This window comes from Entelurus aequoreus, linkage group LG05, assembly GCF_033978785.1.
Source record: "Entelurus aequoreus isolate RoL-2023_Sb linkage group LG05, RoL_Eaeq_v1.1, whole genome shotgun sequence".
Classification (NCBI taxonomy): Eukaryota; Metazoa; Chordata; class Actinopteri; order Syngnathiformes; family Syngnathidae; genus Entelurus; species Entelurus aequoreus.
In genome coordinates this window covers 10335660-10352359 of record NC_084735.1, presented here as the reverse complement: position 1 = coordinate 10352359, position 16700 = coordinate 10335660, and the positions used below count along the sequence as shown (strand labels likewise).

The 16700-nt window shown below is 40.4% G+C and overlaps 1 protein-coding gene across 10 annotated transcripts in view; it reads left to right on the top strand.

Annotated features, from left to right (window-relative positions):
- Positions 1-16700, top strand: part of LOC133650151 (disabled homolog 1-like) — a 112859-nt gene that overhangs the window by 58516 nt on the left and 37643 nt on the right. For all 10 annotated transcript variants that reach the window (XM_062047065.1, XM_062047061.1, XM_062047063.1 and 7 more), the window contains 3 exons: positions 1238-1377; positions 6676-6774; positions 11524-11655. In XM_062047065.1, the coding sequence (XP_061903049.1) occupies positions 1238-1377; positions 6676-6774; positions 11524-11655 (371 nt within the window). The remainder of the gene's footprint in view (positions 1-1237; positions 1378-6675; positions 6775-11523; positions 11656-16700) is intronic.

The window sequence follows — 16700 nt, the reverse complement described above, 5'->3', positions numbered from 1 at the left end:
ATATTACATGTTATTATGAATGTTACTACATGACATATATACTTACATCATGTATATATTACATGTTATTATGAATGTTACTACATGACATATATACTTACATCATTTATATATTACATGTTATTATGAATGTTACTACATGACATATATACTTACATCATTTATATATTACATGTTATTATGAATGTTACTACATGACATATATACTTACATCATGTATATATTACATGTTATTATGAATGTTACTACATGACATTTATACTTACATCATGTATATATTACATGTTATTATGAATGTTACTACATGACATATATACTTACATCATGTATATATTACATGTTATTATGAATGTTACTACATGACATATATACTTACATCATGTATATATTACATGTTATTATGAATGTTACTACATGACATATATACTTACATCGTGTATATATTACATGTTATTATGAATGTTACTACATGACATATATACTTACATCATGTATATATTACATGTTATTATGAATGTTACTACATGACATATATACTTACATCATGTATATATTACATGTTATTATGAATGTTACTACATGACATTTATACTTACATCATGTATATATTACATGTTATTATGAATGTTACTACATGACATTAATACTTACATCATGTATATATTACATGTTATTATGAATGTTACTACATGACATATATACTTACATCATGTATATATTACATACATACTTACATCATGTATATATTACATATATACTTACATCAAGTATATATTACATATATACTTACATCATGTATATATTACATATATACTTACATCAAGTATATATTACATATATACTTACATCAAGTATATATTACATATATATTTACATCAAGTATATATTACATATATACTTACATCATGTATATATTACATGTTATTATGAATGTTACTACATGACATATATACTTACATCATGTATATATTACATACATACTTACATCATGTATATATTACATATATACTTACATCATGTATATATTACATATATACTTACATCATGTATATATTACATATATACTTACATCATGTATATATTACATGTTGCCTCGTCTCTTGTTTTCCAGCTCCATGTCTTCACTCGCCACTAATTCATGATTCACTCTACATTTCCGGCGCCATAAATATTTATGTCAGATCGTCCGACTCATGCAGCCTGTCCTCCCCTTCCCCTCCTTGTCTTCCCGCCGCAGGTCAGGACCGCAGCGAGGCGGGGCTTATTAAGCGTTTCCGTGGAGACGGCGTGCGCTACAAGGCCAAGCTGATCGGGATAGACGAGGTGACGGCGGCACGCGGGGACAAGCTGTGTCAGGACTCCATGATGAAGCTGAAGGTGCTGACTCACTCGTCTCAGTCACATGTGGACAACTGTGTGGTTTCTCTCAGATCAGTCACAGTTTAGAACCAATAGGAGGACTCACATACTTCCAGGTATGTGTGCCAGGTGTACATTAGTAAACCTCACTCACCTCAGTTACATGTGGACAAGAGCAACTGTGTGGTTTCTCTAACATCAGTCACAGTTTAGAACCAATAGGAGAACTCATGTACTTCCAGGTGTGTGTGAAACAGGTGTAGGTTGGTAAACCTCACTCACTTCAATCACATGTGGACAAGAGCAATAGTGGGGTTTCTCTCAGATCAGTCACAGTTTAGAACCAATAGGAGAACTCACACACTTCCAGGTGTGTGTGAAACAGGTGTAGGTTAGTAAACCGCACTCACTTCAATCACATGTGGACAAGCGCAAGTGTGGTTTCTCTCAGATCAGTCACAGTTTAGAACCAATAGGAGAACTCACGTGCTTCCAAGTGTGTATAACAGGTGTAGGTTGGTAAACCTCACTCACTTCAGTCACATGTGGACAAGAGGAAAGGTGTGGTTTCTCTCAGATCAGTCACAGTTTGGAACCAATAGGAGGAGTCACGTGCTTCCAGGTGTGTTTAACAGGTGTAGGTTGGTAAACCTCACTCACTTCAGTCACATGTGGACAAGAGCAAAGTGTGGTTTCTCTCAGATCAGTCACAGTTTAGAACCAATAGGAGTCACATGCTTCCAGGTGTGTGTAACAGATGTATAGGTTTGTTAACATCATTCACCTCAGTCACATGTGGACAAGAGCAAAAATGTGGTTTCTCTCAGATCAGTCACAGTTTAGAACCAATAGGAGGAATCACATGCTTCCAGGTGTGTGTAACAGATGTATAGGTTTGTTAACATCATTCACCTCAGTCACATGTGGACAAGCGCAAAAGGTGGTTTCTCTGAGATCAGTCATAGTTTAGAACCAATAGGAGGAATCACATGCTCCCAAGTGTGTATAACAGATGTATAGGTTTGTTAACATCATTCACCTCAGTCACATGTGGACAAGAGTAAAAGTGTGGTTTCTCTCAGATCAGTCACAGTTTAGAACCAATAGGAGGAGTCACATGCTTCGAAGTGTGTATAACAGATGTATAGGTTTGTTAACATCATTCACCTCAGTCACATGTGGACAAGAGTAAAAATGTGGTTTCTCTCAGATCAGTCACAGTTTAGAACCAATAGGAGGAATCACATGCTTCCAGGTGTGTATAACAGATGTATAGGTTTGTTAACATCATTCACCTCAGTCACATGTCGACAAGAGCAATGGTGTGGTTTCTCTCAGATCAGTCACAGTTTAGAACCAATAGGAGGATTCACATGCTTCCAAGTGTGTATAACAGATGTATAGGTTTGTTAACATCATTCACCTCAGTCACATGTGGACAAGGGTAAAAATGTGGTTTCTCTAAGATCAGTCACAGTTTAGAACCAATAGGAGGAATCACATGCTTCCAAGTGTGTATAACAGATGTATAGGTTTGTTAACATCATTCACCTCAGTCACATGTGGACAAGGGTAAAAATGTGGTTTCTCTCAGATCAGTCACAGTTTAGAACCAATAGGAGGAATCACATGCTTCCAGGTGTGTATAACAGATGTATAGGTTTGTTAACATCATTCACCTCAGTCACATGTGGACAAGAGCAAAAATGTGGTTTCTCTCAGATCAGTCACAGTTTAGAACCAATAGGAGGAGTCACATGCTTCCAGGTGTGTGTAACAGATGTATAGGTTTGTTAACATCATTCACCTCAGTCACATGTAGACAAGAGCAAAAATGTGGTTTCTCTCAGATCAGTCACAGTTTAGAACCAATAGGAGGAGTCACATGCTTCCAGGTGTGTGTAACAGATGTATAGGTTTGTTAACATCATTCACCTCAGTCACATGTGGACAAGAGCAAAAATGTGGTTTCTCTCAGATCAGTCACAGTTTAGAACCAATAGGAAGAATCACATGCTTCCAAGTGTGTATAACAGATGTATAGGTTTATTAACATCATTCACCTCAGTCACATGTAGACAAGAGTAAAAATGTGGTTTCTCTCAGATCAGTCACAGTTTAGAACCAATAGGAGGAGTCACATGCTTCCAGGTGTGTGTAACAGATGTATAGGTTTGTTAACATCATTCACCTCAGTCACATGTGGACAAGAGTAAAAATGTGGTTTCTCTCAGATCAGTCACAGTTTAGAACCAATAGGAGGAGTCACATGCTTCCAGGTATGTGTAACAGATGTATAGGTTTGTTAACATCATTCACCTCAGTCACATGTGGACAAGAGTAAAAATGTGGTTTCTCTCAGATCAGTCACAGTTTAGAACCAATAGGAGGAGTCACATGCTTCCAGGTGTGTGTAACAGATGTATAGGTTTGTTAACATCATTCACCTCAGTCACATGTGGACAAGTGTAAGAGTGTGGTTTCTCTCAGATCAGTCACAGTTTAGAACCAATAGGAGGAATCACATGCTTCCAAGTGTGTATAACAGATGTATAGGTTTGTTAACATCATTCACCTCAGTCACATGTGGACAAGAGTAAGAGTGTGGTTTCTCTCAGATCAGTCACAGTTTAGAACCAATAGGAGGAATCACATGCTTCCAAGTGTGTATAACAGATGTATAGGTTTGTTAACATCACTCACCTCAGTCACATGTGGACAAGAGCAATGGTGTGGTTTCTCTCAGATCAGTCACAGTTTAGAACCAATAGGAGGAATCACATGCTTCCAAGTGTGTATAACAGATGTATAGGTTTGTTAACATCATTCACCTCAGTCACATGTAGACAAGAGCAAAAATGTGGTTTCTCTCAGATCAGTCACAGTTTAGAACCAATAGGAGGAATCACATGCTTCCAAGTGTGTATAACAGATGTATAGGTTTGTTAACATCATTCACCTCAGTCACATGTGGACAAGGGTAAAAATGTGGTTTCTCTCAGATCAGTCACAGTTTAGAACCAATAGGAGGAGTCACATGCTTCCGGGTGTGTATAACAGATGTATAGGTTTGTTAACATCATTCACCTCAGTCACATGTGGACAAGAGCAACCGTGTGGTTTCTCTCAAATCAGTCACAGTTTAGAACCAATAGGAGGAATCACATGCTTCCAAGTGTGTATAACAGATGTATAGGTTTGTTAACATCATTCACCTCAGTCACATGTGGACAAGAGTAAAAATGTGGTTTCTCTCAGATCAGTCACAGTTTAGAACCAATAGGAGGAGTCACATGCTTCCAGGTGTGTGTAACAGATGTATAGGTTTGTTAACATCATTCACCTCAGTCCCATGTGGACAAGCGCAAGTGTGGTTTCTCTCAGATCAGTCACAGTTTAGAACCAATAGGAGGAGTCACATGCTTCCAGGTGTGTGTAACAGATGTATAGGTTTGTTAACATCATTCACCTCAGTCCCATGTGGACAAGCGCAAGACTGTGGTTTCTCTCAGATCAGTCACAGTTTAGAACCAATAGGAGGAGTCACATGCTTCCAGGTGTGTGTAACAGATGTATAGGTTTGTTAACATCATTCACCTCAGTCACATGTGGACAAGAGCAAAAATGTGGTTTCTCTCAGATCAGTCACAGTTTAGAACCAATAGGAGGAATCACATGCTTCCAAGTGTGTATAACAGATGTATAGGTTTGTTAACATCATTCACCTCAGTCACATGTGGACAAGAGCAAAAATGTGGTTTCTCTCAGATCAGTCACAGTTTAGAACCAATAGGAGGAGTCACATGCTTCCAGGTGTGTGTAACAGATGTATAGGTTTGTTAACATCATTCACCTCAGTCACATGTGGACAAGAGCATGTGTGTGGTTTCTCTCAGATCAGTCACAGTTTAGAACCAATAGGAGGATTCACATGCTTCCAAGTGTGTATAACAGATGTATAGGTTTGTTAACATCATTCACCTCAGTCACATGTGGACAAGAGCAAAAATGTGGTTTCTCTCAGATCAGTCACAGTTTAGAACCAATAGGAGGAATCACATGCTTCCAAGTGTGTATAACAGATGTATAGGTTTGTTAACATCATTCACCTCAGTCACATGTGGACAAGAGCAATGGTGTGGTTTCTCTCAGATGAGTCACAGTTTAGAACCAATAGGAGGAATCACATGCTTCCAAGTGTGTATAACAGATGTATAGGTTTGTTAACATCATTCACCTCAGTCACATGTGGACAAGAGCAAAAATGTGGTTTCTCTCAAATCAGTCACAGTTTAGAACCAATAGGAGGAGTCACATGCTTCCAGGTGTGTGTAACAGATGTATAGGTTTGTTAACATCATTCACCTCAGTCACATGTGGACAAGGGGAAAAATGTGGTTTCTCTCAGATCAGTCACAGTTTAGAACCAATAGGAGGAATCACATGCTTCCAAGTGTGTATAACAGATGTATAGGTTTGTTAACATCATTCACCTCAGTCACATGTAGACAAGAGCAAAAATGTGGTTTCTCTCAAATCAGTCACAGTTTAGAACCAATAGGAGGAGTCACATGCTTCCAGGTGTGTGTAACAGATGTATAGGTTTGTTAACATCATTCACCTCAGTCACATGTCGACAAGAGCAACAGTGTGGTTTCTCTCAGATCAGTCACAGTTTAGAACCAATAGGAAAACTCACGTACTTCCAGGTGTGTGTGAAACAGGTGTAGGTTGGTAAACCTCACTCACTTCAGTCACATGTGGACAAGAGCAATGGTGTGGTTTCTCTCAGATCAGTCACAGTTTAGAACCAATAGGAAAACTCACGTACTTCCAGGTATGTGTACCAGGAGTAGGTTGGTAAACCTCACTCACTTCAGTCACATGTGGACAAGAGCAATAGTGTGGTTTCTCTCAGATCAGTCACAGTTTAGAACCAATAGGAAAACTCACGTACTTCCAGGTATGTGTACCAGGAGTAGGTTGGTAAACCTCACTCACTTCAGTCACATGTGGACAAGAGTAATGTTGTGGTTTCTCTCAGATCAGTCACAGTTTAGAACCAATAGGAGAACTCACGTACTTCCAGGTGTTTGTGAAACAGGTGTAGGTTGGTAAACCTCATGCTCGAGTCGTGCTGGTCAGCCCAGTGGCTAGCACCCTGCTCTCTCATACGGGTGACCAGGGTTTACGTCCCCGTGTGGAATGCGGTAAAAAGACAGTGGGTTACATACCCAGTGTACATCAGGGGTGTCCAAAGTGCGGCCCGTAGGGTAAAGGAAGGCTGTCATCTTCTCACATCTTGCTCTCCTGCAGGGTATGGCGTCGTCCGCACGTTCCAAAGGCGAGCACAAGCAGAGAGTCTTCTTGACCGTCTCCTTCAGCGGGATCAAGATCTACTGCGAGCGATCAGGGGTGAGTATGAAGTCCGAGGGCAGATGTTTGCACACCTGACTACACCATGGCCGCCATCTTGTTTAACAACCACGCACTCGGTTAAGTCTTGTCACCTGGGGCCTGCTCTACCAAACAGTGTGTGTAAAGTAGTGTGCACTATTAGTGGGTGTGGCACAGGTGATCTACTAAGACCCAAACAGCGTGTGTAAAGTAGTGTGCACTATTAGTGGGTGTGGCACGGGTGGTCTACTAAGACCCAAACAGTGTGTGTAAAGTAGTGTGCACTATTAGTGGGTGTGGCACAGGTGATCTACTAAGACCCAAACAGCGTGTGTAAAGTAGTGTGCACTATTAGTGGGTGTGGCACAGGTGATCTACTAAGACCCAAACAGTGTGTGTAAAGTAGTGTGCACTATTAGTGGGTGTGGCACAGGTGATCTACTAAGACCCAAACAGTGTGTGTAAAGTAGTGTGCACTATTAGTGGGTGTGGCACAGGTGGTCTACTAAGACCCAAACAGCGTGTGTAAAGTAGTGTGCACTATTAGTGGGTGTGTCACAGGTGGTCTACTAAGACCCAAACAGTGTGTGTAAAGTAGTGTGCACTATTAGTGGGTGTGGCACAGGTGGTCTACTAAGACCCAAACAGTGTGTGTAAAGTAGTGTGCACTATTAGTGGGTGTGTCACAGGTGGTCTACTAAGACCCAAACAGCATGTGTAAAGTAGTGTGCACTATTAGTGGGTGTGTCACAGGTGGTCTACTAAGACCCAAACAGTGTGTGTAAAGTAGTGTGCACTATTAGTGGGTGTGGCACAGGTGGTCTACTAAGACCCAAACAGCGTGTGTAAAGTAGTGTGCACTATTAGTGGGTGTGGCACAGGTGGTCTACTAAGACCCAAACAGCGTGTGTAAAGTAGTGTGCACTATTAGTGGGTGTGGCACAGGTGGTCTACTAAGACCCAAACAGCGTGTGTAAAGTAGTGTGCACTATTAGTGGGTGTGGCACAGGTGGTCTACTAAGACCCAAACAGCATGTGTAAAGTAGCGTTTAGTAGATTCGCTTAGCGTTTGCTATCACGTTTGCACCTGTGTTAGTACACGCAAACCTTATAGTAGATCAGACATGTGGTCTTCCTGCTCATAGGGGATGGTGGCAAGTCTCTGAGTAGGAGATCCTGTCTGGGTGTGATGCAACCAGGTTCTGGTGCTGCTAGGAGACGGGCTGGTTCCACCTCCATCTTGGCCTGGCCTGCTGTTCCATTAGGGGATGATGGAGAGGCCCCGCCTTCCCCCCGCCTACCCAGGCACGGCGTGAGCTGGGAAGAAACTCTCTTCTCATCAGCACCAACTGATAATTAGCAGCCCTTAATGATCATTGCCTCTAATGCTAATTACCCTGCGGCTCCACCGCAGCTGTGCCAAACTTGTAATCATGCGGCACTTGTCCCGTGGCTTTGGACCTCCATGAGAGCAGAGGGAGAACTGATGGGCCCCGCTAGTGGGCCCTCATGCTCCTCATTTACTTTGTTGATTAGCACCACTAATTAACCCTCCGCACTCTGGATGCTTCCTGCAGGAGATGAAGAACTGTATGGAAAGTAGAGTATTAGTGGTGTTGAACCTTCATCTGGACCCTGCAGGAGATGAAGAACTGTATGGAAAGTAGAGTATTAGTTATGTTGAACCTTCATCTGGACCCTGCAGGAGATGAAGAACTGTATGGAAAGTAGAGTATTAGTGGTGTTGAACCTTCATCCGGACCCTGCAGGAGATGAAGAACTGTATGGAAAGTAGAGTATTAGTGGTGTTGAACCTTCATCTGGACCCTGCAGGAGATGAAGAACTGTATGGAAAGTAGAGTATTAGTGGTGTTGAACCTTCATCTGGACCCTGCAGGAGATGAAGAACTGTATGGAAAGTAGAGTATTAGTGGTGTTGAACCTTCATCTGGACCCTGCAGGAGATGAAGAACTGTATGGAAAGTAGAGTATTAGTGGTGTTGAACCTTCATCTGGACCCTGCAGGAGATGAAGAACTGTATGGAAAGTAGAGTATTAGTGGTGTTGAACCTTCATCTGGACCCTGCAGGAGATGAAGAACTGTATGGAAAGTAGAGTATTAGTGGTGTTGAACCTTCATCTGGACCCTGCAGGAGATGAAGAACTGTATGGAAAGTAGAGTATTAGTGGTGTTGAACCTTCATCCGGACCCTGCAGGAGATGAAGAACTGTATGGAAAGTAGAGTATTAGTGGTGTTGAACCTTCATCTGGACCCTGCAGGAGATGAAGAACTGTATGGAAAGTAGAGTATTAGTGGTGTTGAACCTTCATCTGGACCCTGCAGGAGATGAAGAACTGTATGGAAAGTAGAGTATTAGTGGTGTTGAACCTTCATCTGGACCCTGCAGGAGATGAAGAACTGTATGGAAAGTAGAGTATTAGTGGTGTTGAACCTTCATCTGGACCCTGCAGGAGATGAAGAACTGTATGGAAAGTAGAGTATTAGTTATGTTGAACCTTCATCTGGACCCTGCAGGAGATGAAGAACTGTATGGAAAGTAGAGTATTAGTTATGTTGAACCTTCATCTGGACCCTGCAGGAGATGAAGAACTGTATGGAAAGTAGAGTATTAGTGGTGTTGAACCTTCATCCGGACCCTGCAGGAGATGAAGAACTGTATGGAAAGTAGAGTATTAGTTATGTTGAACCTTCATCTGGACCCTGCAGGAGATGAAGAACTGTATGGAAAGTAGAGTATTAGTGGTGTTGAACCTTCATCTGGACCCTGCAGGAGATGAAGAACTGTATGGAAAGTAGAGTATTAGTGGTGTTGAACCTTCATCTGGACCCTGCAGGAGATGAAGAACTGTATGGAAAGTAGAGTATTAGTGGTGTTGAACCTTCATCTGGACACTGCAGGAGATGATCTATGGTAGGCCTAAGTCAAATAAATATGATCAATGATAAAGTTCTATGTTTTAATTATCAAGTCAAATAAACTGTAAACTGTACACCTGACTTTACACCTGACTGTACACCTGACTGTACACCTTTACACCTGACTGTACACCTAACTGTACACCTTTACACCTGACTGTACACCTTTACACCTGACTGTACACCTTTACACCTGACTGTACACCTGACTGTACACCTTTACACCTGAATGTACACCTAACTGTACACCTTTACACCTGACTGTACACCTTTACACCTGACTGTACACCTAACTGTACACCTTTACACCTGACTGTACACCTTTACACCTGACTGTACACCTAACTGTACACCTTTACACCTGACTGTACACCTTTACACCTGACTGTACACCTAGCTGTACACCTTTACACCTGACTGTACACCTTTACACCTGACGGTACACCTGACTGTACACCTTTACACCTGACTGTACACCTTTACACCTGACTGTACACCTAACTGTACACCTTTACACCTGACGGTACACCTGACTGTACACCTTTACACCTGACTGTACACCTGACTGTACACCTTTACACCTGACTGTACACCTAACTGTACACCTTTACACCTGACTGTACACCTTTACACCTGACTGTACACCTAACTGTACACCTTTACACCTGACGGTACACCTGACTGTACACCTTTACACCTGACTGTACACCTGACTGTACACCTTTACACCTGACTGTACACCTAACTGTACACCTTTACACCTGACGGTACACCTGACTGTACACCTAACTGTACACCTTTACACCTGACGGTACACCTGACTGTACACCTTTACACCTGACTGTACACCTGACTGTACACCTTTACACCTGACTGTACACCTAACTGTACACCTTTACACCTGACTGTACACCTAACTGTACACCTTTACACCTGACTGTACACCTTTACACCTGACTGTACACCTTTACACCTGACTGTACACCTAACTGTACACCTTTACACCTGACTGTACACCTTTACACCTGACTGTACACCTAACTGTACACCTTTACACCTGACTGTACACCTTTACACCTGACTGTACACCTAACTGTACACCTTTACACCTGACGGTACACCTGACTGTACACCTTTACACCTGACTGTACACCTGACTGTACACCTTTACACCTGACTGTACACCTAACTGTACACCTTTACACCTGACTGTAAACCTTTACACCCGACTGTACACCTTTACACCTGACTGTACACCTGACTGTACACCTTTACACCTGACTGTACACCTGACTGTACACCTTTACACCTGACTGTACACCTGACTGTACACCTTTACACCCGACTGTACACCTTTACACCTGACTGTACACCTGACTGTACACCTTTACACCTGACTGTACACCTGACTGTACACCTTTACACCCGACTGTACACCTTTACACCTGACTGTACACCTGACTGTACACCTGACTGTACACCTGACTGCACACCTTTACACCTGACTGTACACCTTTACACCTGACTGTACACCTTTACACCCGACTGTACACCTTTACACCTGACTGTACACCTGACTGTACACCTTTACACCTGACTGTACACCTGACTGTACACCTTTACACCTGACTGTACACCTGTCTGTACACCTTTACACCCGACTGTACACCTTTACACCTGACTGTACACCTGACTGCACACCTTTACACCTGACTGTACACCTTTACACCTGACTGTACTCCTGACTGTACACCTGAGTGCACACCTTTAAACCTGAGTGCACACCTTTACACCTGACCATCCACCTGACTGTACACCTGTTGTCCAGGTGCTTCTGCATCAGCACTCGGTCCATGAAATCAGTTACATCGCCAAGGACACCAGAGACCACCGAGCCTTTGGCTACGTGTGCGGCAAGGAGGGCCACCACCGCTTTGTGGCCATCAAGAGCGCACAGTCGGTAAGTCATCCACCATCTTTTCATATTACCTTAGTTCAGGGGTCACGTAAGGACCAGATGAGTCGCCCGCGGGCCTGTTCTAAAAAAAAAAAAATTTAAAAAAAAAAATTAATTTTTTTTTTTAATTTTTTAATTTTTTTTTATTTATTATTATTTTTTTTTTTTAATTAAATCTACATCGAAAAAACACAAGATACACTTTCAATCAGTGCATCAACCCAAACAACCTCCCCCATGCACACTCATCCACACCCACTCACACAAAAGGGGTTATTTCTTTCTGCTACCAATATTCTGGTTCCCACAACATAGACAACACATCTGCAAGGGACACAGTCCCTGAAGCACACATGATTGTATAGGCTGCTGGTCCACTAACATTTTCATTAATTACTATTTTTTATGTAATTATTTTTATATTGTTTTACTTTCTTTTTTATCCAAGAAAATGCTTTTTATTTATTTATCTTATTTTATTTTATTTTTTAAAAAAGGGCCTTATCTTCAACAGACCAGGTTGTCAATGAAATTAGATTTGTTTAAAGGGTTTTTAAAACCAGGCCCAGTCCAGATAATGTCCAAGTCGGACTCAGCAACACACACCTTCATTCATGTACACAGAAAAAAATTAGGGAACACAACAGATTGCATATAATTTATAAACAAAATGACATTTTCAAAATAAGCATTTATGTACAGTCCAGATTATGTCCAGGTCACTCAAATTAGGGAACACAACAACAGATATCATACAATCTATAAACATAATTATACTTTCAAAATAAGCCTTTGAGGACTTCTCATCTTTTTTTTAATGTTTTTTGGCATCATTATCGTTTTCAACCATGTAACTTTCTAAAGTTAGAAAATACTGAATAAATGTTTTAAAGATAGTAATACTAAGTGAATATCTGTTTTTGGCCTTAAAAATAAACCTTTTACCGAATACTATAATTAAATTGACTAAATCATGATTGTCAATGAACTCTCCTAAAATAACAGAAACCACATTAAGCTTCATAAACAAACCAATCCTTAAACACATTTTTTCAACTTCCACCCAAAACAAAGACACAATATGACAATACCAAAACAAATGCAGGGTGGATTCAGGCTCCTGACAACAAAATCGGCAATCATTTGACTCTGTCATATTCCATAATTTTAACATTTTCCCTGTGGGTAAGAAGTTATAAATAATTCTAATTTGAAAATAACGATTTTGCACATCGATAGTGGTTTTATAGATTAGTTTGAATATGGCATCCCATGGCAACGGGCAGTCAAAAAAGTCCTCCCATTTTCCATATGTGTTGTATGGGGCAGCCTTCAAAGATTTCTTTATTAAATAAAAATTATATATTTTTCTATTTATTTTAGTTCCTTTTTGCCAACTAGAATTTCTTATTAGAGGTTTACAAACTAATAATTTAGTAGTTCCATAATTAATTATTTGTTTCCATCTTTTCCCAATTACTCCAGTTAGTTGATAAAATGAAAAGCTTGAGCAAGCATCACCATACATAGCTCTAAATTCATCATACTTCATAATTTTACCATTCTCATTGATAATATCATTGACAAAAATTATTCCTCTTTCAAACATATTTTTCCAAAAGAAAAGCTTTCCATCTATTACAATATTAGAGTTAATCCATATTATCTGCTGCAAAATATCATCTCTTTTTTCTGGCACATAAAATTGAAAACACCACTATGAGTGGATTGTTTCCTTTATGAACCCCGCCATGTTTCCCAGCAGACTCTCTACATAAGAAAAATGGGAGGGGATCACTTGTAAAAAAGGATACTATTTATTTTGATACATTACATGTTTTTTGTCCAACAGGACATTTGTGTACCACTCAATGTTTAAATACATCTTTAGAACAATTGATGCTTTTAAAGACAGACACATAGCTTCAAGGTTGAGAAGTTTCAGGCCCCCATATTCATACTCTTTGTACAAAACCTTTCTTTTAATCTTTTCTGGTTTGCCGTTCCAGACAAAATCGAAGACCCTCCGCTCATAAATCTTAAAAAGTTTTGTGATGGAGCTTGTAATGACAAAAACAAATAAATAAATTGAGGAATAATTAACGAGTTGGCAATAGACATTTTACCATACAAGGTTAGGGATTTCCCTTTCCATAATTGCATAATTTTGTCCAGCTTTCTTAGTCGATTATCATAATTTACTGAGCCTAGATCTTCCAGATTTTCTGGGACAACAACACCAAGTATGTTAACTGGTCCATCTGTCCACAAAACAGGCACTTTGCATTCCATTCGAAAGGACGTTCCCTTTAGATTTCCGATCCTTAACATTTTACATTTATCATAATTAAGCTTAAGGCCAGATTGCTGTGAAAATATGTCCAAAAGATTAAGAAGGTTCCGCAAACAATGAGGAAAAATCTTATCTTTGTGAATCAGCCTTTTCTGACATGAACTTCATCAAGAACAAACACACAACACGCCTCACTGATGCACATCTGCAAGACTCACTCAGAGTTGCAGTGTCAAGTTACACACCAGAGTACAACACACTAGTTAACAGCATGCAATGCCAGGCTTCCCACTAACTGACAAAGAAACAGATAACAGGTTTGGTGTCCAGTTCAAAATGTGACATGATTTAAAAATTTGAGAGTTTACTTTTGTATTTTACATGAGTTATTATTTGTACAAACATGGTGCAAAGTAATTCATGATTTGTTACAAAATGTTAGTGGCTAGCTAGTTAAAATGGGATATTGTGATTTCACAAGACTGTCTTAGAAGTGATCATTTGAAAATGTTCAATTTGAAAAATGTGCACTTAGAGAAAATATAAAAATAAAGTGTTGCATATTGATATCTATCTGTTTCTATATATATTTATTGTGAGAAATCATTAAGATGATCAGTGTTTCCACACAGATAAATATCATTAATTATTAATAATAACAGAGTTAAAGGTAAATTGAACAAATTGGCTATTTCTGGCAATTTATTTAAGTGTGTATCAAACTGGTAGCCCTTCGCATTAATCAGTACCCAAGAAGTAGCTCTTGCTTTCAAAAAGGTTGGTGACCCCTGCCTTAGTTACACAACCACTGTTGGTTTACTGTGATGATCATCTACCATAGATACTGTACATGTTGGTTTACTGTGATGATCATCTGCCATAGATACTGTACATGTTGGTTTACTCTAATGATCATCTACCATAGATACTGTACATGTTGGTTTACTGTGATGATCATCTACTATAGATACTGTACATGTTGGTTTACTCTGATGATCATCTACCATAGATACTGTACGTGTTGGTTTACTGTGATGATCATTTACCATGGATACTGTACATGTTGGTTTACTGTGATGATCATCTACCATAGATACTGTACATGTTGGTTTACTGTGATGATCATCTACCATGGATACTGTACATGTTGGTTTACTGTGATGATCATCTACCATGGATACTGTACATGTTGGTTTACTGTGATGATCATCTACCATGGATACTGTACATGTTGGTTTACTGTGATGATCATCTACCATGGATACTGTACATGTTGGTTTACTGTGATGATCATCAAGACATTTGAGTAACTTAAAGGCCTACTGAAATGAGATGTTCTTATTTAAACGGGGATAGCAGATCCATTCTATGTGTCATACTTGATCATTTTGCGATATTGCCATATTTTTGCTGAAAGGATTTAGTAGAGAACATCGACGATAAAGTTTGCAACTTTTGGTCGCTGATAAAAAGCCTTTTCCTGTACCGGAAGTAGCGTGACGTCACAGGTTGAAAGGCTCCTCACATTTCCACATTGTTTACACCAGCAGCGAGAGAGATTCGGACCGAGAAAGCGACAATTACCCAATTAATTTGAGCCAGGATGAAAGATTTGTGGATGAGGAAAGTGAGAGTGAAGGATTAGAGTGCAGCGCAGGACGCCAGGGTGTATCTTTTTTCGCTGTGACCGTAACTTAGGTACAAGATCTCATTGGATTCCACACTTTCTCCTTTTTCTATTGTGGATCACGGATTTGTATTTCAAACCACCTCGGATACTATATCCTCTTGAAAATGAGAGTCGAGAACGCGAAATGGACATTCACAGTGACTTTTATCTCCACGACAATACATCGGTAAAGCACTTTAGCTTCGGAGCTAACGTGATAGCATCGTGCTTAACTGCGGATAGAAACAGAAGAAACATGCCCCTGACTGGAAGGATAGACAGAAGATCAACAATACTATTATTACTTCTACTATCAGGAGACACCGAACCAAACCCTGGACCTGTAACCACACGGTTAATGCTGTCCAGCCTGGCGAAGCCTAGCATCCCTGTTGCTAACGACGCCATTGAAGCTAACTTAGCTACAGGACCTCACAGAGCTATGCTAAAAACATTAGCTCTCCACCTACGCCAGCCCTCATCTGCTCATCAACACCCGTGCTCACCTGCGTTCCAGCGATCGACGGCGCGACGGAGGACTTCACCACGATCATCGGTGCGGTCGGCAGCTAGCATCGGATAGCGCGTCTGCTATCCAACTCAAAGTCCTCCTGGTTGTGTTGCTACAGCCAGCCGCTAATACACCGCTTCCCACCTACAGCTTTCTTCTTTGCAGTCTTCATTGTTCATTAAACAAATTGCAAAAGATTCACCAACACAGATGTCCAGAATACTGTGGAACTTTGAGATGAAAACAGAGCTGTTTGTATTGGATACAATGGTGTCCCAATACTTCCGTTCAATCCGTGACGTCACGCGCAAACGTCATCATACCGAGACGTTTTCAGCCGGATATTTCCCGGGAAATTTAAAATGTCACTTTATAAGTTAACCCGGCCGTATTGGCATGTGTTGCAATGTTAAGATTTCATCATTGATATATAAACTATCAGACTGCGTGGTCGCTAGTAGTGGCTTTCAGTAGGCCTTTAAACATTTGAGTAACTTAAACATTTGAGTAACTTAGACATTTGAGTCACTAAGACAATTGAGTCACTAAGACAATTGAGTCACTAAGACAATTGA